The sequence below is a fragment of the Tripterygium wilfordii genome, chromosome 15 (assembly GCF_013401445.1).
Source record: "Tripterygium wilfordii isolate XIE 37 chromosome 15, ASM1340144v1, whole genome shotgun sequence".
NCBI lineage: Eukaryota > Viridiplantae > Streptophyta > Magnoliopsida > Celastrales > Celastraceae > Tripterygium > Tripterygium wilfordii.
Window position 1 is genome coordinate 342,453 of NC_052246.1, and position 23,914 is coordinate 366,366.

At 37.8% G+C, this 23,914-nt stretch overlaps 4 protein-coding genes and 1 pseudogene across 11 annotated transcripts; 3 read left to right on the forward strand and 2 right to left on the reverse strand.

Moving 5' to 3' along the window:
* Window positions 1-2,951: 2,951 nt before the first annotated feature.
* Window positions 2,952-10,459, forward strand: LOC120016618 (probable serine/threonine-protein kinase SIS8). Of its 5 annotated transcripts, XR_005472010.1 has the most exons (14): window positions 2,956-4,154; window positions 5,023-5,460; window positions 5,600-5,703; window positions 6,034-7,274; window positions 7,393-7,433; window positions 7,598-7,666; window positions 7,922-8,022; window positions 8,451-8,529; window positions 8,636-8,734; window positions 8,835-8,903; window positions 9,190-9,239; window positions 9,340-9,516; window positions 9,635-9,889; window positions 10,201-10,459. XR_005472010.1 is itself a non-coding variant. In XM_038869469.1 (13 exons), exons 1-13 carry the CDS (start codon window positions 3,666-3,668, stop codon window positions 9,789-9,791), a joined length of 3,096 nt encoding a protein of 1,031 aa, XP_038725397.1. In that variant the 5' UTR covers window positions 2,954-3,665; the 3' UTR covers window positions 9,792-10,143. The 5 variants fall into 5 exon arrangements, 4 of the variants coding, with proteins under 4 accessions (XP_038725399.1, XP_038725397.1, XP_038725396.1 ...); XM_038869469.1 differs by lacking the exon at window positions 10,201-10,459 and having other exon boundaries at window positions 2,954-4,154; window positions 6,034-7,256; window positions 9,635-10,143; XM_038869468.1 differs by lacking the exon at window positions 10,201-10,459 and having other exon boundaries at window positions 9,635-10,130.
* A 32-nt stretch (window positions 10,460-10,491) lies between these two features.
* Window positions 10,492-11,700, forward strand: LOC120016621 (peptidyl-prolyl cis-trans isomerase FKBP17-2, chloroplastic). Its single transcript, XM_038869478.1, has 3 exons — window positions 10,492-10,961; window positions 11,084-11,128; window positions 11,225-11,700. Exons 1-3 carry the CDS (start codon window positions 10,573-10,575, stop codon window positions 11,580-11,582), a joined length of 792 nt encoding a protein of 263 aa, XP_038725406.1. The 5' UTR covers window positions 10,492-10,572; the 3' UTR covers window positions 11,583-11,700.
* A 380-nt stretch (window positions 11,701-12,080) lies between these two features.
* On the forward strand, window positions 12,081-16,147 carry LOC120016620. 2 transcript variants are annotated; one of them, XM_038869476.1, is made up of 10 exons: window positions 12,081-12,276; window positions 12,396-12,465; window positions 12,954-13,021; window positions 13,817-13,878; window positions 14,566-14,647; window positions 14,734-14,967; window positions 15,395-15,523; window positions 15,606-15,667; window positions 15,756-15,869; window positions 15,972-16,147. In XM_038869476.1, exons 1-10 carry the CDS (start codon window positions 12,226-12,228, stop codon window positions 16,015-16,017), a joined length of 918 nt encoding a protein of 305 aa, XP_038725404.1. In that variant the 5' UTR covers window positions 12,081-12,225; the 3' UTR covers window positions 16,018-16,147. The 2 variants fall into 2 exon arrangements, with proteins under 2 accessions (XP_038725404.1, XP_038725405.1); XM_038869477.1 differs by having other exon boundaries at window positions 12,083-12,276; window positions 15,978-16,147.
* LOC120016619 (golgin candidate 2-like) lies at window positions 16,139-22,030 on the reverse strand. 3 transcript variants are annotated; one of them, XM_038869474.1, is made up of 10 exons: window positions 21,425-22,030; window positions 20,138-21,292; window positions 18,983-19,093; window positions 18,750-18,809; window positions 18,574-18,631; window positions 18,063-18,115; window positions 17,801-17,893; window positions 17,009-17,134; window positions 16,740-16,787; window positions 16,139-16,646 (listed from the first exon to the last, which is right to left on the reverse strand). In XM_038869474.1, the coding sequence occupies exons 1-10, from the start codon at window positions 21,476-21,478 to the stop codon at window positions 16,287-16,289; spliced, it is 2,118 nt and encodes a 705-aa protein (XP_038725402.1). In that variant the 5' UTR covers window positions 21,479-22,030; the 3' UTR covers window positions 16,139-16,286. The 3 variants fall into 3 exon arrangements, with proteins under 3 accessions (XP_038725402.1, XP_038725401.1, XP_038725403.1); XM_038869475.1 differs by having other exon boundaries at window positions 16,407-16,591; XM_038869473.1 differs by having other exon boundaries at window positions 16,139-16,787.
* Window positions 22,031-22,150: 120 nt separating this feature from the next.
* On the reverse strand, window positions 22,151-23,694 carry LOC120016622 (annotated as a pseudogene).
* Window positions 23,695-23,914: the final 220 nt, after the last annotated feature.

Consider the following 23,914-nt stretch of genomic DNA (forward strand, 5'->3'; position numbering starts at 1 on the left):
GCAATCAAAAGTGAGACGTTTGACTTGATAATTTAGTGTTCCAAATCCAATTAATTGGAAATTTACTACTATGATTGGTTGACTTTTGAATCACTAGTACTATAATATTGGAGAACTTGCAAGGTGCGATTGTCAAACATCAGCCTTCAATGGCCTTGAATGAAGGAGGATTTCACTGAAGAAACATCTTAATTTGTAGTGATTCTTGGTAAGTCATGGCCACCTTGTTTCCCTTTTCAAGGGTCTGAAGATCTTAATGAATCAGATTGAATATACTACTATAATATTCTCATCTGGGGGTTCGACTTCACTCGATAATTTATATTCGAGTGGAAAAAAAAAAAAAAAAGGGAAGAAAATGAGTCGGTTAACATAGTGGGCTAGTAAATAATAAAAAAAAGTAGAAAAAAAAAAAAGTGCAGAAGATAATGCGATTGCTGGGGTGGTCCCCACAGGTGCAATTGGAATTGTAGGCCACGCGCTTCATCACGGTCCAATCAAAATCGACGGCTATAACGTGCGACTTTTAAGCTTCTCTTTTTCGATTGGATAAAACTAGACCCCACACAGAGTGTCAGCAAATTTATGTCCACACCACCGTCCAGGCCAAATCCTTCAAGTGGACTTGATACGTCCACCACATAGTCATATACTATAATTATAATTATTTAAACCAACCTCACACACTTCAAGCGATATATAATTTTCTATATATATATACACACACACATACGTATACATTAAAAGCTTTGGAGAAACAAAGCCGCCCATTTTTATTGTTCTTGTCAATGAACTTTAGGACCTTGACTTTTGGAAAACAGAAGGTAAGTGGAGTCCACTACTCACTAAGTTAAGATTTAATCCGTTAAAAATGCAATTATATAATCCATCATAATTCATCTAAAATCCTTAAAGAAGATTCATTGTAAAAATGTACTACTAACAAATTGTGTATTATTGAGATAGATATTCTAATTTGAGAAAAAGCAAGTATATAGAAGTAGAATAAAGGTGTGAGAGTGGTTAAGATTTAAATATTGACGTGTAGATTCTTCAAATTATAATTGGGTATTGAAACATATACTATATCTTAATTACCCCTCGTATAATTTATTTCTTGGCCCTCGCATAATAGAGAGCCTACCACTTAACTACGGTAAATCTTAGCGCAAGTATGTGGAAGGTTGTTAATTTAAGTTTGATGGATGTTTCCATCATTCAATTTGTAAAATGAGTTAGTTTAAAGTGTGCAAATGTTACTATAAGTTAACTTTCTGTGCTAGGCCTTGATCCAAGGCTGGCTCAACTGGTTCATAAGGCTATAAATAAATATTACTTTTATTAGAGGCTAAGGAACGGCATGTACATATATGTATTGCCTACTCTTTAGGGCATCTCTCTTATAATGGGACAAAAGAAGAAAAGTATATGAAGGGGGGGGGGGGACTGATGTGCCTTTCTCAGCCAATCTTGGCTAAAATATGGAGTGCTAGTACATCGATCAAACTTACAATAATATGTACTCCACTAATTAGCTAGATTGATTTAAGGATTCGAGAAAATTACATAAATTTAAGCCTCCCAAGGGTAATCATTTTTGAAGTAAAATCTTTGAAAAGGGTGTGTATGTTATTTCATTTTCAATTATTTAATATAGGAAGACGAAGTGATTTTTCTATGGATATATAGATGCAAACAAGCCATGCCCAATAAAACCCCGAGTCAACTATGTATATATATATATATAATACATTTATTAATTTATTATTAGTTTGTATATATTAGTGCTTGCCAGTTATTTGCTTTTACTTCTTCCACCTAAACTCTTATCCCTCATTTTCATTTATTTTTAATTCAGAAATGAGATCATGTCATCATGACATTGATTTTTATTTTATTTTTTGTTAATTATGCTTATACCTTAATGTCCATTATTCAAAGTTAATCTATGTTATATTGAACAAATAACACAATCATATTATGATAATAACTAAGTCTAAGGGTTTGAGGCCGTCCTCTCTCACTTTAATACTAAATATAAAAAATACAAATTAATAATGCACGCAATAGTTTTACAGTCACATAACAATGGATTAAACCATGGTATCGTTCAAGATAAGGAAAACCAAGTCTAATCATGTGCACGTGACATTAACATGATAGTGAATATTTTATAAACTGGGACTTAAGGTTTAGGAGAATATAAAAGATTTATTTATTTGTCCTATAAATTCGAATTGTTAGGAGAATCGAAACGTTAATATTTTATATTCCAAAAGATTTAACACAAAATAGTTTCTTTAATATGGAACTCAATAATCCTTTCAACTTCGAGGATTAATCAAAGTCTTCCCTGGCTGAATAACGCACGTGCAACGAAGAATATACCTGGTCTGATAAAATCTCTCTCAAACTTTCTGCCAAATTTGCCTTTTTCAGGCAAAGATTAGCAAAGCTTGCTTGTTTTGGTGCAAAGGACAAGCACAATTTAATGTGAAAAGTAGATACCAGAAACCCCAGACATGTCAAAAATCAACCAAAAATTTATTAGGAAAAAAAAAAAAGAGAAATAATCAATCACAGCCGTGGATGAATGAAACGCATAGAACGCTAGGAAAAAAAGCAGTTTTTACAGTTGTGATTTGTTTTTAATGTTTTTTTTTTACAGTTATAAAACTTGTGTTTTTTTTGTCTTCTAGCTTTTCAGACAAAGTTATGCTAAACGACAAAAAACAAAATACCCACCACTGAAGCGGAAATTTGCTTTCAATTATTATATTATATTATATTATATATATATATATATATATATTCCATTCACCATGTACCAGTTCACCCACAAAGTGTGTCATACGACCACTGTTGGGGGAGTTTGGGGCTCCAAGAGTTTTAAACATGATTTTTTTTTTCTTTAATTTTGTAGATATGTAGTTTGTGGGGATTTGAGAGAGAGAGAGAGAGAGAGAGAGAGGGAGGGAGAGTTGAGTGTATTATGTTTGCCACCAAATTAGCCTTTCTCATGGGACAGCGAAAGAAATCCTTGGTGCCTCTCAAAGACTTCAAGTGGGTCATTCTTTGTTGTGGCCCTACTTCTCTCCCACTTGTTGATGATCTCTGCTGTCAGTCTCTTCCTCTGTTGTCATCTTCTCCTTTTACCCAAACCAACCCCCAAAACAAGTAAACAACAGTCCTTCTTTCCTTTCTGTGTGCTATTCTTCTCTGTACCCAAACAAAGACCTAGCTTTTCATATCCTAGAAACTGTGTTTGTTGGTATGAATCTGCTGGTCGGAGGTGATTGTAAATCTAGTTTGATTCTGGTATTACTTTGACTCATTGTTGTTGTGGAATTTGCGAATGGGTATTCGTTGTTCTGTGTAAAGAAGTGTGTTATTTTTCAGTTCAAGCATCTGGGTGTTCTTGAAATTGGAAAAGCTGTACTGGGAATTACCTGAAATGGTTGTTTTTGGATTTTTGATTTGATGGATTGATTTGGGGTTACTCATTAGGTGTAAAGCAGAAAGGGCTGTTTCAATTGGTTTAGATTTATTATTTTGTATATTGTTTAGTGATTGAGATTTCATGCTTGGTCCAAGACAATGGAGAGGTTTATGGCCAGATTTTTTCTTTTTTAGCATTGAACACTGTAGCAGCTCAGTGAAGTATTATGAAGAATCTTCTCAAAAAGTTCCATATGATGTCTAATCAAGCAGAGGATACGGAGGGTTCACCTTCTTCAAGAGGCAGTAAATCCAATGAGACACCACTCAGTGATAGATTTGTGCCTTCTAGGTCTCACCAGAACCCTGAGCAAAAACCCTTTTCGGGTCTTTCTAATTGGTTCACTTCAGTTACTCATAGGAAAAGTCCTAGCCCACCATCTTCTTCAAATGTTACAAGAGGAGAGAAAATGGAACCATCTGATTCAGTCAGCACTAGTGGTTTAGAGGTTGCTCCGGAGGCAGTGACGCAAGATTCGGGGTCTAGCAACTCCAGGGATCCTGATTTAGAGGAGGAGTTTCAGATACAAATGGCTCTGGAGTTGAGTGCAAGTGAGGATCCTGAGGCAGTTCAGATTGAGGCTGTTAAGCAAATTAGTTTAGGTTCTTGTGATCCTGAGAATACCCCGGCTGAAGTTATTGCCTACCGATACTGGGTAAGTTTGCTGCATACTTTGCTGGAATTTGCTAAGTCACGTAAATAAGTGCGGTTGCTGGAAAGAAATTGTGTTAACAAGAGAACACATCAGTTTTTTTTATTAGTCCTTAACATGTGTGGCATTTTCTATTGACGAGTTGGGATGGCTTTAATATTATGATTTACTTATATTAGAAACCTGATGTATGGTTGAAGAAAGGGAGGCACCGAATGGAATTGAAAAATTCACAGAGGTGTTGGTGTTATCTTTAAAACTCACATGATCCTCGGTTCATGACACTGACTATGTGTTGTTGAGTCCCCTGTTAGTGCTGGAGATTCAGTCTTAAACATCTAGTTTTAGAGATGCACTGCGAGAAAATAAGGTTGAGAGGACTTCCCGTCTTCCTTGAGAGTTGGTTCAGAAAATGGAAAAATTCAGTTATGGGAGAGTAGATGTCACTAGCAGCTTTATTGTCTTCAACTTTGGGTTCCAAGTCTATTGTTCTAACAACCAGTGTTATCTTGTGTTGTTCCAACTTTCTATATCATACTCTGAACACACTTACATACAGTTGCCCGGTGCTGGGGCAGGCGGTAAGCTATGGTTCATAGGTTCAGTTCTTGGAAATGGCCTCTCCGCAGTGTGGAGTTAAGGTTGCGCACATCTTGCCCTTCTTTGGACCTGCCTCCACCAGGGGTGTTCACTGAGAACAGTAGTCTGAAAGAGATTAAATTTTGATATTTAGTAGATTAATGATAGATATTCCCATTCAATAGAAAAAAAGACCCTTTCAATTATGCTGTTTATCTGCTTATTTATCACGTCTTGTGTGTTTATACCTTGCTAACCTGTCTCATATCGTAGATTTATCCATGCTTCACAGATTTACAATGCTCTTAATTATGATGACAAGATCTTGGATGGTTTCTATGACCTGTATGGTGTCTTGACTGAGTCCACTTCTGAAAGAATGCCTTCCCTTATTGATCTGCAAGGAACACCAGTATCCGGCAATGTCACATGGGAAGCAGTTTTGGTCAACAGGGCTGCCGATGCCAACTTGCTGAAACTTGAACAGAAGGCCTCTGAGATGGCAGTCAAGTCGAGGTTGGAATCTCTAGTTTCTGTGAGCAGTGATTTGGTGCGAAAACTTGCGGTTTTAGTTTCTGATTACATGGGTGGACCAGTTGGGGACCCTAGCAACATGTCAAGAGCATGGCGAAGTCTTAGCTACAGTTTAAAAGCAACCCTTGGTAGTATGGTTTTGCCACTTGGTTCCTTGACGATTGGATTGGCTCGTCATCGTGCCTTGTTGTTCAAGGTACTTCTTCATTATATCATCTATGGTTTCAAATTTTCAAATGTCACAAACAAGGTGTCTAGTATGCATACATGTGCATTAGTGATGTATTTACTCTTTATGTTTCTTCTCTGTCGCCTGTTTTCATGTGATCGTGCAGGTTTTAGCTGATAGCATTGTCATGCCATGCCGGCTGGTGAAGGGGCAGCAATTCACTGGTTCTGATGATGTGGCAATGAATTTTGTAAGGGTTGATGATGGAAGGTAATAGCTGTTTTAACTTCTTTTCAGTGTAATTTTCTGTGTGATGTACGAGTGGCTACCAGTGCATCCTGATCAAGAGTAATGTTTAATTGCCAACCGTGCATTGCTCTAAACATTTGAGATGGACAAGAAAACCCAACTAATTGCTCAAAATTTTCTTTCTTTCGGACGATTGACTTTATACTTGTTGCTGGTGTAATTTTTCCTGCTTCAGATAATCTTAGCGCAATAAATTGATTATATTCAAATAGAAATTGGTCCTGTATTTTGTATTAATTTGTCCAAATGATGGTGGAGCAGTTTATTAAGCTTGAATAGTTTGAATTTCAGGGAATACATTGTTGATCTAATGGCTGATCCTGGAACTCTTATTCCTTCTGATGCGGCTGGATCACATATAGTATTTGATGATCTTTTCTTTTCCACCAGTCCTTTGTCTAGAGACATTGACTCTTCTCGTGTAGCCTCTTCTAGCAGTGGGGTCGGGAGTTCATTTGAAGAACATTCAGAGCCTGGGACGTTGGAGAGGAGATTTAGGTCGAAGAATTTTTTCCCTGAAGGAAACCAATCTGAAGAAACCATTGAATTTCGTAACTTTGCAAATCTAACTAAGCCAAATAAAGGTGAGGAAGGATCTAAGACACCCTCAGATTTGAAACAGTTTTCCACTGCTGAGAAGATGTTGGTGCGAGAGCTTCCTAGCAGGCCCAATTATCCTCACGTGCATGCAAGGTCGCCCTCATGGACCGAAGGTGTTAGCTCACCCGCTGTGCTTAAAAAGAAAGCTAAAGATGTTTCACAATACATGATTGATGCTGCCAAGGAGAATCCGCAATTAGCTCAGAAGCTTCATGATGTGTTGGTAGAGAGTGGTGTTGTTGCTCCCCCAAACTTGTTTTCTGAAATTTACCCCGAGAAGTTAGATGCATTGACCTATGAGGGAAAGATTTCTTCTCAAGTTGCATATGGCTCTAAAGAGGGAACTGGAAATCAAGATACTAAGGATCAAGATGATTTTGGCCCACCACGTTTTGTGCCTCCGCTGCCTCATAGGGTGCGTTCTAAAACAAGTCCGTTTAGTAACCAAGCTGAGCAATATAAACCTGTTGAAGGCATAGGGGTCAACCTTGCTTTTGATATAAGAGAAGGGACTAGACAACCTGTTATATCACAACAGTCTGAAAACTATGTAAAAAATGTCCCCGTTGCTGCTGCTGCTGCAGCAGCTGTTGTTGCATCTTCAATGGTAATTGCTGTAGCAAAGGCAAACACCGACCCAAATCTTCCTGTAGCAGCTGCTGCCACTGCCACTGCTGCAGCTGTGGTGGCAACAACTGCCGCTGTCAATAAGCAGTATGAGCAGGGCATACGAAGTGATGGAGATGCTGATAGTACTGGTAATGAACCACATGGTAGCAGAGATCAGGAACGTGATGCATTGGCAGAACGCGAGAGAATAGCAGATAGATTTGCGGGTTCCGATAGCTCCAAATCTGATGTCACGCTTGATGATGTTGCCGAATGGGAGATTCTATGGGAGGATATCACCTTGGGTGAGCGTATTGGGCTTGGTACTGACCTGTACATTACCCTAGCTCTATCACTTGATCTCCTACAGAATCCTGTTTCAAGTTTTGAAGCTCTGAGATATTATTAAACTACTGATTTGGTGCTTACTTTCTGCTGCAGGTTCCTATGGAGAAGTATATCGTGGGGACTGGCATGGGACTGTAAGTATTCCTGAGCCAACCCTATAATTTGACCATGTTTCCCATGTCCGATGTTTTCTTATTGCTTTAAAAGTATTAGGGTTTCGAACATGCAATTCTATCTGGCCCAAAGCAACTAGTTTAGGATAGCATAAATTAACCTTATTGTGAATTTTGATTTGCAGGAAGTTGCTGTAAAAAGGTTCTTAGACCAAGATTTATATGGTCAAGCACTTGAAGAATTTAGAAGTGAGGTATAAGTTCCCTCCCTCTACTACGGCTTCTACTGTGCCCACTCATTTCATGCCACTCTAAAGAGGACATGACCTGGTATTTTTTTGGGGCTCGTCATTCATGATGCCTTGATGATGTTGGTCATATGTTCTTAGTGGGGCATATCAGCAAGGGCACCGGTGCCATGTTGTCCTGATTTATAGATGCATTGTTGTTAAATCAGATGCTACATCCTACAGTAAATCATCTTAGTCTTGCAACTTTCTGATTGCCAGGTCCGCATCATGAAAAGAGTCAGGCACCCCAATGTTGTCCTCTTCATGGGAGCAGTTACTCGTGCTCCAAATCTTTCAATTGTTGCAGAATTTCTTCCTAGGTATGTCTGCATATTTTATAAATACACTATATTTTCTGGTAATTTGAATATTGTTTTTTGGTTTACTGTTTTATGGATGGTTCTGATACTATCGTCTGCTAGGATATACTATGTGAGCTACTTTCTTAGGGTTTCCCCAAATGCTCCTGGAATGCTGGAGTACCTGTATAGGTGGAGCATATATATTGCTATCATATAAATAGCTTTCCAGGCTGCTTAGTCTTCTTAACAATTTATCTATCAATTAGCCTAATCATAGCGGGTTTCTGGTCATATCGTGTTTCCTTGCGATGCTTTATCAGTCATATCTATTAGAAAATCCCATATTCAAAGGGAGTTATCAGTCCGCCAATGTTTCAAAAGATTTTAGTTTCTTTATGCCTGATATAGTGAAAATTGAATATTGAACCACAACTTATTTTCTACAGAGGTAGCTTATACAGATTACTTCACCGGCCTAACAATCAATTAGACGAGCGGAGGCGTCTGAGGATGGCACTTGACGCTGTATGATTCTGTGTTACTCGACTTATTTTCGCGTTTCATTGAGCAAGGATTTCTACTTGGCCATTTCAGCAAAGATGACTTTTCTCTTCTACAATTGATTTTTCAGGCTCGGGGTATGAATTACTTGCACAATTGCACTCCAGTCATAGTACATCGTGATTTGAAGTCCCCAAATCTTTTGGTTGATAGAAATTGGGTTGTCAAGGTGGCATTTGATCTTTTTTATGTTTCTGAATGCATTTACAGTATTTTTCATTCCTGATCCACCTTAAGACTTGAGTGCATTGTTCCTCCTGTCGTTTTAGGTATGTGATTTTGGATTGTCACGGATGAAGCACAACACGTTTCTATCTTCAAGATCAACAGCAGGGACGGTAAGATGTTGTATATAATCTGTTTCTTTCTTCCACTGTTAACGATCAAACGCAATGCACAAGGGTCATACAATGGGAAATTGGTTCCATTTCCCTAAAGCGAAAAAATTGACGCTGTTGAAATAACTAATATAAATACTTAGGTATTGAGAAGAAACCGTATTTACTCTGAGGATAGAATAAGTTAAGAATATTGTTATTGTTGGCCATCCTGTTTACTCCATTGAAACTAGATATTTGGTTCCTCAACATGTAAGTAAAAATGTATTGGATAACTCCTCTTCAGGCTGAGTGGATGGCTCCTGAAGTGTTGAGAAATGAACCTTCAGATGAAAAGTAAGCCATTTTCATCCCAGCGCAAAGTTATTAACATTTCATTTATCTACTTCTGTGGTTAATTTAATTGATTGTATCATGTGTGTGGTTCTATATGCAGATGTGATGTTTACAGCTTCGGGGTCATATTATGGGAGCTCTGTACATTACAACAACCATGGGGAGGATTGAATCCAATGCAAGTTGTTGGTGCAGTAGGATTTCAACATCGCCGACTTGACATTCCAGAGTACATGGATCCTGCCGTTGCAGAAATCATTAGGCAGTGCTGGCAGACGTGAGTATTTTTTGACTTGTTTACTGCCAGATATTTTGTTTGATTACCTCAGATCATACATGGTGAAGGGCATAGATTTTTGGGAATGAATTTTAAGCAAAGCATTATAACATGACAGGGATCCAAAATTGAGGCCAACATTTGCTGAGATCATGGCTGCTCTGAAGCCGCTGCAGAAGCCGATAACAAGTTCACAATTGCATAGAACAAGTGCATCCGCGAGTGGACATGATAGAGGACAGCAGTCGGAAGCAGCAGAAGACCTTGCAAGCTGATATATCAAGCATAAAATATTCTAAATCTCGGATTATTTGTCAAAATCCAGTGGGGCAAATCGCCTTTACTGTTCGGATCAAGTGTGAGAAAGTGATTGGTACAAGTTCATGACCCAACGTATACTTCAAATTAGATGTTGTGATTCTTTTTTTTTCTTCACATTTTCCTTTCCCTTTTTCTGTTTGTAGCTATTCTCAAAGGTTGTATATTTGTCTGTAAAAATTTTCATTTCAAATTTCTCGGTTTCTTGGGTGCTTGTCGATTTTCGCCAAGAAATTTCATATGAGGATGTAACTGAAAGGGATAAATATAAATGGAAAATGGCAATTCTTGCTGTCTTGCAATGTTCAACAGCTTTATTTGATCTGAAATATGATATTGTGGCTTACAGAATATGATATATTGCAGGCACCTACTCTCTATAAATGTGCAGCAGTGGAAATGTAGCTCTAATGCTGATGAGCTTCAAGAGCCAAAGACACGGTGCAATGGAAACAGACTATATGCAACCTTGCGCTAAGAAACAGTGCAATAGAAACCGAATAACAGCAATGAAGCCACATCCACTTGTACAAGACAGTGATTCTTGTGGATTTCTCCTCCAGGCAAACAGTACCTAAAGAAAGTGAAGGAAAGAAAATACCCACCAATTAACTCCTATCAAAGAAGAAAGAGGATAAGGTGGGGGGGGGGGGGGGGGGGGGGCCGGCCCCCACCAACTTCCCTTTACATGTTAATTTCTTAACAAGATATTGTTATTCTTCCTGTTATTTCCTAAAAATGGCTGCCTTCTTTGGGTCTCCACCATTTCTTTCCCACCCACTACCAAGAAATCATCAGTACTTCTCTTCTTCAACATCACAAGCACCAACTCCAACTCCTCCACCAAACCACCCTCCTAATTCACAATCAAACTCTCCATCTCGATCTCCACAACTCAGCACAAGCTCAACTGAGGAGTCTCCAGCACCAAACTCAGTCAAAGTGCAGCAACAAAAGCCTGTCAAACCTGCCACCAAAGTTGAAACTACAGACTGGATTGCTTCCACCTTAACCAGAAGGTTTGGGCTTGGAGCTGGCCTTGCCTGGGCTGCATTTCTTGCTGTTGGAGTCATCTCTGAACAGATAAAAACCAGACTTGAAGTATCCCAACAAGAAGCTAATACAAGGTCTGTATATTAATCCAACATATAATCTGATATGCCTAATGTTGTAATTGCTGTTATATTCATTTTTCCTATTTAGTTTAAGGTTATTTGGACTCTGAAATCGATCAAATCATTCTGTTCAGAGATGTGGAGAAGGAAGAAGAGGTGGTGCTCCCTAATGGGATGAGGTAAATTTTTAATTTTCTCAAAGATTAAAACATTAATTCATGAATGCTCATTTTCACTACAGAGAATATATATTCTCTCTCATATGGTAAAAACAGGTATTATGAATTGAGAGTTGGAGGTGGAGCAACTCCAAGGCCAGGAGACTTGGTTGTGATTGATGTTAAAGGGAAGGTTGAAGGCAGTAGTGAGCAAGTGTTTGTGGATACCTTTGGTGCTGAGATGAAACCATTGGCTCTAGTGATGGGTTCAAGGCCATATAGTAAAGGAGTGTGTGAAGGGATTGAGTATGTATTGAGATCAATGAAGGCAGGGGGTAAGAGGAGAGTGATAGTTCCTCCCAATTTGGGGTTTGGAGAGAATGGTGCAGATTTAGGTGATGGTGTGCAGATTCCACCATCTGCAACTCTTGAATATATTGTTGAGGTTGAAAAGGTCTCAATAGCCCCAGCTTAATTTGATTGTGTAAGCTATGAACCAGATGATCATGACATTTTCATAATTAGATTCTCCATTTTTCCCAATTTATATTACGAAAAGAAAGATCATAAATAAAGTAAATCTGTCGCACTAACTATGTTTTAGCTTCCGCTCCTATTCAACTGTCCTCGTGTGAATTGGAACTAATCAAATTCAAGAGGTTGATTGAAATTTTGAAACTTAATAGTATATGTAAACACTGCAGATACCTAGTCACAACAAAACCCACTTTGCAAATTCAATCAAAGCTTGAGCATTTGTAATTGATGGCACTGGTATGATTGTATTGATGAAGGAATTCCAATTAAACTTTGCCTTAAAAAAGTCTTGGCACGTATTTCCTTGGTGGGGAGGGCAAAAGGGTGTTTGTATTCTCACCCACACATACACAGAATAAAGTACAGAAAAGTAACAGCCAAACACATCCTTATCCAAAGAAATTGGAAAAGATCCAATAAATATTAAATAGCAATATGAAGAAAGGTACAAACCCAAAGAACAGACACCAGCATCAAATGCTCCGGCTTTTATACCAGAAAGACCAGAGACCAATAGAGAGGCTCGCCAAGTACTCTGAATCTGTATAGCAGAGGGAGACCAATAGAGGGGTACCCATCAGATGGGAACCGTTATCGACTCTCATTTCTTAGCCCTCACTGCCATTGTTACGGTAAAATCTGTTCCTTTCTCTCTTTTGTCTGTGTGTTTATGTATATATGCAAGTGATATAGTGAATTGTTAGTTGGCTTTAGTTCTTTTCTGGGTTTAACTTTGTTTTTATATTTGCAGGTGGGATATCAATTGTCGTTCTTCGTAATCACTGCCCTTCTCAAGTTCGATAAAGTCACAGACTTTGCTGGTATATACTTGCAATCTTCTCATACAACTCCTTTCCCTTTCTCGTCGGGCATATTTATTTTTTTGGTCGAGGAATTAAGTTTGGTTGATTTCAGTTGAATTAGTTTGAGGAAAAAGTAGAAGGGAAGAGCCACATCATTTGACTTCGTTATTCTGCTTTAAGGGGAATTGTATTACTTTGCCCTACTGTTGTAAAATGAGTTTATTTTGATTGGTGACGAATTGGCGAATCATATTTCCTTGATTTCCATACTTATGTAAAATGGCAATGCCTCACATGGTAAGGACCAATTGTGAGTTGCCCATCTTTGGTCTGCAAATTGCTAATTTTCCTCTCTATTTATTATACCTTGTGATTTTGAAAATAACCTTGTCGCAATCTGCAACTGCTCTATCCGGTCTTGTTGGGGATTAATTGCAATTTATCCTTGTGATTTTTGTAGCCTATATGGTGATTTTGTGCTGATTAATCTTCATTATTTTCATCAGGAAGCACAAATTTTGTTATATTGGCTATATTGACTCTGGTTCTCAAAGGCGCTTGGCATTTTAGACAGGTAGTACTTCACCTTCCAGTAATATGCAAACAAACATCCATAACCATACATAATGTTATGGAAAAATTATTGATGCCAATGGAAATTCTTTGTTTCCCTTTTGTTTTATCATCAATATTCCTGCCTCGAAACTAATAGATTTAAGGTATAAGTACAACGGATCAAAGATATGTTACAAGAAAACCTTTCAAGATGATATGGGCATAAACAATGTAGAGAGTGTTGCTAGAGTGAGAAGAATTTGAGGATTCAAGTAGGAGATAATAAAAAAGAAGACGGGGATCAAGAAAGGCATGGATTGAAGTGAGAAGAAGGATGTGTATATCTATAGGACGAGTGGGTAGTACAGCTCTACATGGGAATGAATGGTGAAAGAGAATCCACCTAAACCCTAAACCTCCAAACTGTTCCTGCTTCTAGACTCTAGCTTTAATCTCTGATGATTTTATATCATTTTGTTTTCATCTTCAGTTTTTCTTCATGGGATTTTGTCAATTATAATTTGTATGTTTAGGTTTTACAATCTTAAATTTGTTCAATTGGATATCTGATCTTTGTGTAGACAGTTTCACATGTTGATTTTAATTTTCTTGTTAACTTTCAGAAGCAAGGAACTCCATTTACTTTTTTGGATTATTTTTATCTTAGTTTTTTTTATTTGTAGCAGAAATTTATTTGATGAACTAACCTGCAAATATAACTAATATCTGCCTCAGTAAATTTTAGGCCTAATCTGAATTGGCGGTGTATGAAACATATGCTTTCTAGACATAATATTCCTGCTCAATTTTTCAGATAGTCTTGACTTTGCTTGTCGTAATATGGGGTCTTCGTCTGGGATTATTTCTATTGATGAGGTATTGATGATATGAAATTGCTCTTAAGCTATTTCTTTGTTATTATTAGTATATAGTTTCTGATTGTTGAAGGATATCATGTGATATCGTGATACATCCATAGGCATTTTTTTTTCTTCTTTATGAAATGCTAGAAATTGCATTCTGGTAAATCTTGTATGCTTTGATGTTGGAAAACTTATAGTATCTTGGTCTTGATATTATTGGAGGAATTTCAAATTTGTGGATTGGATCCAATTTCTGGATGATACTTTCCCCAGTCACGGGATTTGTGTCTCGTATTGCATGAGCATAAAGATAAGAGGTTATTTATATTCCCTCAACAATGGGATTTCCTCTATATCTAGTGCACTGTGAATCAAAATGTTCTAAATCCAAATGCATGTAGCGTTCTCCATGTTCACATTTGCACGCATGCTGTTGAATATAAGTCATTTTTTGTGTCTCTGCATGTGAACTTATTGGTAATGTTACATGAATGGCCTATGTATGGTTTAGTGAGCAGCTGAACACTGATTTTCCAAGCATTTCAATCCTTGCCTCCTTTCTAAAACTTCCATTTGAGTTTAATTGATCTTGTACCACAGTCACCTAAGATGATATAAACGGGAAATTGTGCATGTGTTTGCAACATTTCCAAAAAATCAACTTCTTTGTGTATTAAAGATCAAAGAACATTCTGGACAGGATCCTGCAATGGGGAGAGGATCGACGTTTTGATGAAATGCGTGCTAATTTATTGAAGTTAGCGATTTTCTGGATATTTCAGGTTTCTTAGCACTCCCTTTTTTGTTTTGGTGCTTCTTTGACTTGTGGAATCTATTTCTTCTGAAAGTATATTCATCCTTGATGCAGGCTGTCTGGGTGTGGACTGTGAGTTTACCTGTAACAGTCGTCAATGCTAGTGACAGAGATCCTTCTGTTCAAGCTCAGGATATAATAGGATGGATTATGTGGTCCTTGGGTGTTTCAATTGAAGCCGCGGCTGATCAGCAAAAACTGGTGTTCAAGAATTCACCAGAAAATCGTGGGAAATGGTGCTCCATTGGAGTATGGAAATATTCTCGGCATCCAAACTACTTTGGTGAGGTACGTGCTGTCTTTTTTTTTTTTTTGTCCTCTTCTACTTCTGAAAAAGAGGGTCGTCTTTTTTATTCAACTGCTTTTGGCTTGGGTCCTGTGCTGCACCAAGCCTTTTTCAGTGAGCCAAAATCATGTGCTGTTGCTCATGTAACTTAAAATGACTATCTTCTTACCTTGATATTTTTTATGTCAATGATGTTTTCGAATGTTATTACTTGTGAACTGTATAAAATTTACATCAAATGCTGGAAAGAACGTCTCTGCAATGCGGAGATTGTACACATCTCCCCCTTCCCTGTGTCTCGGATTTGTTCTGCTATGCTTGCTTTGCGCATTCGCATACCCCTGAAGTATGCTTTTTTTGTAACCGGCTTTTGTAGAGGTATAAAATTGATGTCATGATAAGGAAAACCCTGTTGAGTTTTTTGTTCAGTTACTCCTTTGGTGGGGAATTTTCGTGGCTTCTACTCCTGTCTTGGAAGGGGCAGAGTGGCTTGTAATCTTTGGCCCGGTCTTCCTGACATTGTTGCTTCTTTTTGTCAGCGGCATTCCATTGCTTGAGGTTTGTGTCTCATTTAAAGATGAAATCTAAATATTCAATACTCTCTGTCGATATGCTGACGATGTGCATTACAAATGGACAGGAGTCAGCTGACAAGAAATTCGGCAACGTAGCTGGATATAGGATGTATAAAAGATCTACTAGGTTGAATTCAAAACTTTATTTCTGCCAATTCTTCTCTATCGAGTAGTAACTGCCAGAGGAAGTAACTTGTGTGTATATTCTGTTTCAGCCCTCTTATCCCGCTTCCCCCAGCATTGTATGGGAACTTGCCCTCGTGGTTCAAAACCATTCTCTTCGAATTTCCTCTGTACAATCGCAATTTTCCTCAAGAAGGCGCAACATGGTAAGGCTACTTTTTGCAGCAATTGTTAGTCGCTTATGTAATTAAGGTTATGAATTGGAAGCGGATACATTTTTCTCAAGGACTTGGTCTGTTTTGTGCAAGGAATAGAGCTGGAGAGAAATTAGATGATGGATTCAAGATGGGTTAGCCAGGAATAGATTCTTGAATCTGGCTTCCTTTTGTACTTATTGTAATTTGATATGCAAGTATAATCAGTTACCTTTAGCTGTGTAAAACGTGAGTGAGACAGTTGATTTATTGCCATCAGATTAAATCTATCTCAGTATCTCTATTAGTGATAATTAATCTGGTATCAGAAGCAAACTCCATTGCAATGTGAGATATAATACATTCTACACAAACCTCTTTAAAAGCTGAGGTAAAAATGGAACTAAAAAATACACCATTTACAGAAAATTATTGAAAACCTGCAGTGTTATTGATGTTCTGCAAAGAAATAACAGCTCCAGATTTTCCCTCATATGTTGCTTGTGAAGGTGACATAAGTATGTAAATTACCCAAAGGTGAAGGCAAACTAGGTAAATCATAGCCCATAACTTGGCCGTTGGATTCCTTCTCAGCAACGCAGAACCAGACAGGAAAATTGCATCCAACTGCTGAAGCAATGATCCCAAGTGCTTCCTGCCTGAACGAATTTTGTCTTCAAATAGTGGCCTCAGCTTTGATTCAGAGGATTCCCAATTTCCAGACTCCAAATACCCTGACGATGAGCTAGTAATCATTGATTTATTCTCATCTAGCATCCTTGAAACTGCCTGCGGAGCGTTATGTTTATGCCAAACCTTAATGACAAAAGCTTCTTTGCTCTTTCTTTGTATAATGAAAAGTTGAAAACAAGGGTGACATACCTCTATTCTGAATAAAAGAGTGGCCTTGTCTGAAGAGAGAGACTCAACCTGGTTCGACAAACCACGACACAAAATTATATTGAAGGATGATTTACATGCCTAGAGATCGCTGAACTATATGAACCACTAATCGAAACTGTTAAAACAAGAGATATAGAGGTCTGTTTGTTTCATGAAGAACACGCCTTTAGGATATCTTTTTTGTTATTATTTTGTGTTTTCTGAATTAAATGGCCAGGTTTAGGTCAGCAATATTGTAGAAGACAAACCTGGGCTTGTTTCTGAATTAGATGGTCAGTCAACTGACCAAGCCTTCGCTTGAGTTCGAGTTCAACTTCTGTTGGTTCCTCTATCTCCTTCCTTGTCATTTCATAATCTGATTCTAGCTTTTTAGCCTGAATGAACAAGCTTACCAAATTAATTTTTACATGAGATAATTCTCAATAGAATCGTGCAACAAAATATAAACATAAGGTAAAAGAGAACTATTAATTGACAAAGCCAAGTTTTCTCATCTGAGGAGCTATCCAAAGAATACGTGCAGACAAAGAGATATATATATATATATATATATATAGAAATTCTCCTACGTGGACTAAAAATGTGAACCAACTTTGTGGACTTGTTTTTCAACCATAGATGTGGTGTGTCCCCTAGTAAATGTGTAGCCCCTACTTATGTTGTGCTTTATTACAATCATTGGATTTTGGTTCACAAAGTTGGTACACACTTTTTGGTCCACATAGGAGAAATCCTATATATATATATATATATATTTACTAATTTTTGTAATACCTTGCAAAGATACAAAAGATCACACTGAATCCAAAATTTACTATTTGAAAAAGAAATGGTTTTTCACATTGTTAACAGGGGCCGCGCTCCAATAGATCACTTTGAAAACACCCCGTAGTAACTAATTTCTACTATTTGAAAGAGAATGAATTCAAATTCTTAACAAAATATCCAAAAAATCGCGGAATGCATTGAGATTTGAGAATTAACAGCAGAAAGATTTTATGCTACAAATACCACAATATAATAGGTAAGCAGAGGCGAACCTTATCCTGCAATTGTCGAATTTTATCAACAATGACCGAATACTCTGCTTCAAGTATCTTTTGTTCAAATTGAACTCCTTTCAAAGCCACCAACTACAAGATATAGCAATAAACAAAGGTGGTCATGAAATGGCCAACAAGAACATGTCAATGCAGGAAAGTAACTTAAAAGTGCAGCCAAACACATAGCATTGAGTGGCAAACTAAGCACATAGCGGAGCACTTATTGACTTATATGATTCAAGAAAATAATGAAACTCACTTGGTTTAGGTTAGTTCCACTCTCGTGAGACTTGAAGATCCTCCTCCTGAGATCTACAAGGTCAAAAATGGAGTTTCAAGGACTCAGGGTATATCAAGAAAGCAATAACCGGAGATTGATCTCATCAATGTTGAACAAATATTCCTTAGTCACCCATATCTAGTATCAGAATGCCTGTCACTGCTTCATGATGATTTGCAGTTCAGTAATCTAAAGTCCGGCAACTAATAGATTCAAACTGCAGCCTCTTTAAACATTCTTAAGCTATCATGGCTGGAACATCACATACTCAATACCAACTTTCACCTCATCATTGCACATTGAAAGACTTGAATACATTTTATTACCCTTCATAAAGAGGTTATGTTACTGCATTGTCATTAACATCAAACTGTACTCATTGTGTAACATCTTCATTTCCCATATGAAATGGTTTCCCCTTCAAAAACGTTGACAGGTTGTTCATTCCACATTCATCCAAAATCAAGATATAATTTCCAACAGGACATACCTTCACGAGCCACTTCTTTCAGCTCCAGTTGTTGCCGTATTTCTGCCACCTGATTAATCTGGACCATATGCGGTGTGTCCCACAACATAGCACATTTAGAGATTGGCAAAGATGAAAAGTTGACATGAAAAACCCTTAAAATAAGCTTGACAACTGGAATTGAAATATCACCATACCTCTACTTCAAGATTCTTCTGTGCAGAAGCAAGGGATCTTGCAAGTTCAGCATTTGCAGTCTGCAACCAACTATGACCTTTAGAAACAACAAACTAACACTGAATATTTGGAATGATAAAATGCTTTAAACTCGACAAAGGTCAAAGCATTTCCAAGCACACAAACCAGTCCTAAAAGAAACAATCATAAAGACTAAATAAATAAGCAGCCATATTGAAAAAGGTTGCTCTACCTCCAGTGTAGCTAATAGCACAAAGGCTTCCATTCTAGTATTGTTATGTTTTTGCTTCTCTCTCTCAAAAGCTTCCATTGATTCCATCATACTTGTTTGGAGCTCTGAAGCCTGAAAAAAGTACAAGATAATAGTTACTACACAACTAATGCTGGAGAATAAATCAAAAGGCTCAGAATCTATGACAAAAAACTAATGCAGGGGAAACTCGATGCATGCACAAAAGTAAAGTGCCTTCAGATGTAAGGCACTACCAAAAAGTGACACCACAGTATACTACTAACCTCTTTATAGAGTTTTACAAGCACCCCACTATTATTTCTCAACACCACTGCAGCTTATGCTTGTAATATCCAAAGATGCAACTCGGGTGTGTCACGTGTGTTGGAACAGTTTAAAGATCAACCCCAGGCAACTGAGATATTATCAATTACCAAAATCCTAGAGGAAAGTCTATTTCCGTGTCAAGAAAAATATGCTAGAGGTTTATTCCAAACCATGAAATGTTTAGTTCCAAGCCTATCTCGACTCCAGGGGTCGTTGATGCCAAAATATACGAGTAGAAGATGAGCTTTTAAAGGTGGCAGATGGACTAATCTACCTGACTACACATGAAGGCTGTTCAAGTCTATCTACCAACCCCGTAAAGAGGCAGTTAGGTGAATATCGAGGTTTATAAAAGGGACAACAGATTTTGGTCTTCTATAAAGACCGTCAAAAACATAGCATTTCATTTAAATTTTTTCATTTGTAAGTTATGGTCGAATTTGTCTTCTTTCTTCAAAACGAAAATGGTCTAGTTGGTCTTTAGTTTATAACTTGCGTAACTTGTTGTTTACACTAATCTAATGTGCGGGTAAGTATGTGAATGTCTCATAATAAAGACTTAAAGAGTTTTTTTTTCCCTTTATGCCTGTGCTTTAGAGGTCTACAGTTTTGTAAGCATCCCAAGGTGAACATAGCACATGGTGTCTCCAATTCTTCTTATTTCTTAACCAAAACAATGTAAAAATAATCGAAGTGTATCAGAATATTCATATTAAGAAGACATATTTTTGGTATTTTGTAGCCAGAACAAGAAATGATCTGAAACAAATTGAAAATCAGCAGCATCCGAAAATATAGATTATATAATTATTGGCCATAGATTATTACCTCTTGCGCTTGTTGCTTTGCTCGTTCTTCAAGTATTTTCACTAAGCTCTGCTTCTCACCCTCCAACCTAGCAACCATATTTTCCCGTTCTTTGATGGCCTGCACAGCCTTTGCTGCCGCTTTCTCAGTCAATATCTTCCTCCTCCTCCTCCTCCTTTGCTCCCTCTCACGTTCACTTTCTGAGTCGGACGTTGAACCTGAACCAGATTCTGTATCATAATCGGATCCCTCATCACTTACTGAAGAACCTCTTTTCTGATTATCAGAAATAGAACTTCTGGAACCATACTTAGCCTTAAGGCCCTTAACATTTCGCAACTCATCATAAACACCATCTACTTCCTTCTTCACCTCAAACACCCCATCAACTTCCCCTAATTTGGACATTGTTTCCAAAGGCTTATTCTTGTTCCCTGACTGCAAGGCATCCTCTATAGGAATTTCCCTAGAATCAAACAGCCTACCAATCCCTTCCTTTCCCTCATCAATCTGTTTCACCACAAGATTCCCACCTGTATCTTTACGATCCAATCCCTGTCCTTCTGAATTCTTGCCATCATTCTGCATTTCCACACTTGAAGGCCTGCCAGAAGAGCTACTAGACTCCTCTCCATCACTAGGCTTCCCACTGAATCTATTTCCCAACAATTTATCCACATTTGAAGCACTGTTAGTCACACCATTACCAGTCCTCTGATTCCTTTTCCCCTCTAAAACCGAACCTGGACTCCCCTGCCTTCTACCATCTCTCCTCAACCCACGAATCCCAGACACTCCATTGCTACGATTCACAGAAGTAGTGGGCTGATTGGATGTGCCAAGGAGCTCAGTCCAGTCACTATCAGTAAGAGTAGGCTTGGGAGGTTTAGGTGCTAGTTTTGGGGTACTCAAACTCTCTTTATCTTTATTTATATCACGATAAGTATTAGGCTCTCTGATATAACTACTCTCGTCACTGTTATTGAGCGGATTAACATTCAAATCACTGCGAAATTTGCCCTGATAATCACCCTCGTTTCTTTCTTGTGTTTTCTTCTTCAGCTGATCCTTCAATGGCACAGAGCCTCCCGCCTTCGCCGCGACATTGAGCGTTTGGTCATCAGATCGAGGCGGACTCTCGCCCTTCTTAAGTGATTCCGCTGCTTGCTGATCGATCTGGACCGTCCATCAAACAATCCCGATCCCAATTATGCCAATTACAGATCAGTTCACTAAAATTACTCACAAAAAAACCCTACGAAAAATGCTTGTACACATATACAAACAGTGCAGTGCGAAATTGCTTACCTGTTGAAGGAATGTTTCAGCGACTTTAAGTTTGTTCGAGATCCAATTAGCCATTCGATCGCTGTTAGGGTTTCCGGATTAATTTTGGACACACAAGGCGCATTGCAGAGAAGGGGAGGACGGAAGGGAGGATGGAGGGTGTGCTGCGGTGGCCAATCAACCATGGGTGTCTGTAAGATTAGTCATAACAGAGAGAGGCTATTAACCGTTGGATTTGAGTAAAACGTTATTATTATTAAGGAAACGTCGTCTGTGACGGAGAAAGAGTAACCGGCAGGATTTGGACTTCCGTTGTTTACGCCTGAGGGCTATTCCTACATAGCAGGACTCACCAACGGCCCATAATTCCTAAAAGCATGGATAGTCTCGTTTTGCTAAAATTGGGCCTTGGACTCACATTTGGTCTGTTTGAAGTAGACCTGAGTGAGCGACCCAAATGATTTGAAGTACATTAAGCATTTGGGCCAGATTATGTCAAGCAATTCGATCTCATTTACATTTAAGTATGCCATTCATCAACAAAATTTCTTCATTTTTTTTTGAAATCCAAACTCAATCGCATCAATAATATTAATCACTCTGGATGATCATGTACCGCACGGGTTTATTCTTCATGAACATCATTATTTGTTCTTAGATCCAGAAAATACATCATTGTGTAAGAAGTGCAAGTTGTTTACTTATATTACTCGGTTAAGTTATTTCAATTCGATGTGAGACATTGTTGTGATTAAAAATTAAAGCCCATAATAAAACCTAGATGAAAAATGAAAGGTTGCATAAAATGATACATCTTGTAGAACTCAAAAAATTGAAAAAAAAAAAGAAAAGAAAAGAAAAGGACCAAGCTCCAAAGCTTGATCATGTAATTAACTATAGCAACAATAACCTACTTGCTTAGTAGCACTAACTTCATCAATCAAATTAATTTCCTTTCCGCCGCGAAGATTAGTCGGCGTCCTGGTCGCGATCGTTGATGTTGTTGTTGTTGCTTCATTAGTCTTAGCATTTAAGCTCTTCTGGCTCACAATCTGATGAATCTTAGTAACCATTGCCAAGAAAACAGCCTCAACATGAATGTTCTCTAATGCTGAAGTCTCCATGAAACACAAACTCTCAAGCTCAGCAAGACTTCTCCCTTCTTCTTCACTAACTTCTCTTGAATGACCCAGATCAGATTTGTTGCCAACAAGAACAATAACCATGTCGGAACTACCAAATTCTCTTATCTCATATAACCATTTTGTCACGTTTTCAAAAGATGATCTCCTTGTTATGTCATAGACTAGTAGTGCACCAAGTGCTCCTCTGTAATATGAACTTGTAATTGCCCTAAATCTGCAAAAACAGAACACAAATGCTTTTCAGAAAACCAGTCCTTGTCCACATGTATATTTATGATTGGTTGAAAAGGACCATAATCATTGACATGTTCACGCTTCCTTTGTCAAAGAAAGACAAAAGTAGATGGGAGAAGTGAATTACTGAAGTCTTCATTACGAAGAAACCTCAAAAATAAGGCAAATCTGGGTCCCACTCTATTGGAATTTTCTTGCATCTTCTTCTATATACCTTATAAATTATAATCATGACCTCAACATCACGGATGAGCAGTAATACTACTTTTTTCCTTCTTTTTTTTTTTTTTTAATTGATGAAAATCAATTAAAATTATCAACAACCCAACCGAAAGTCTGAAATCAATACAAAGTTTCTATTTTAAGATTTTGCAAGTTTTAAATGGATTTGATCAAATAGGTTTAACTCTGCCTATCTATGTTTCAGACATATATTGTATGCAATGAAAAAACAAAGGCAGATGAACCCATAAAAGGTAGACAAATAATATACACAAGTACTTACAGACACAGAAATACCTTTCTTGGCCTGCAGTGTCCCAAATTTGAGACTTGATTAGCTTGTCACCAACTCTGATATTCCGGTATGCGAATTCAACACCAATTGTTGGTTTTGAATCCAATCTGAATTAGTCTTTGGAAAACCTTGATAGAAGATTTGATTTCCCTACTCCAGAGTCTCCAACCAGAACTGCTTTGAACAAGTAATCACACTCTTCTTCACATGATGAATCTCCCATATCTATCTATCTAGCTAGCTGCTACTACTACTATTCCACTTCTGTCTCTCTGACTCTCTCAAGAAGATCTATCTTATAAGTAGTTGAAAAGATAAACGAAACAGAACTACTAAGCCATAGTTGTTGTTGACATAAATATGTCCAAATAAAACACAAAGGTAATTCTTTTTGTGTTAACCGGATATTTTAAGAGAGAACTCTGTGTTAGTATCTGACAAGATAGCAAAATGTAATTAACCATTTGGGTGATAGTTAGTTGGTGAATTTCTAACGGATTAAACTGTATGAACTTGGGAGGCCTTGAGTGAAAACAATATTCTTGTAGTTATACACTACGTTTTGATCAAACTTACCATGTGATTAAGTAAAAACCGTAGGATCACGCTAACAAT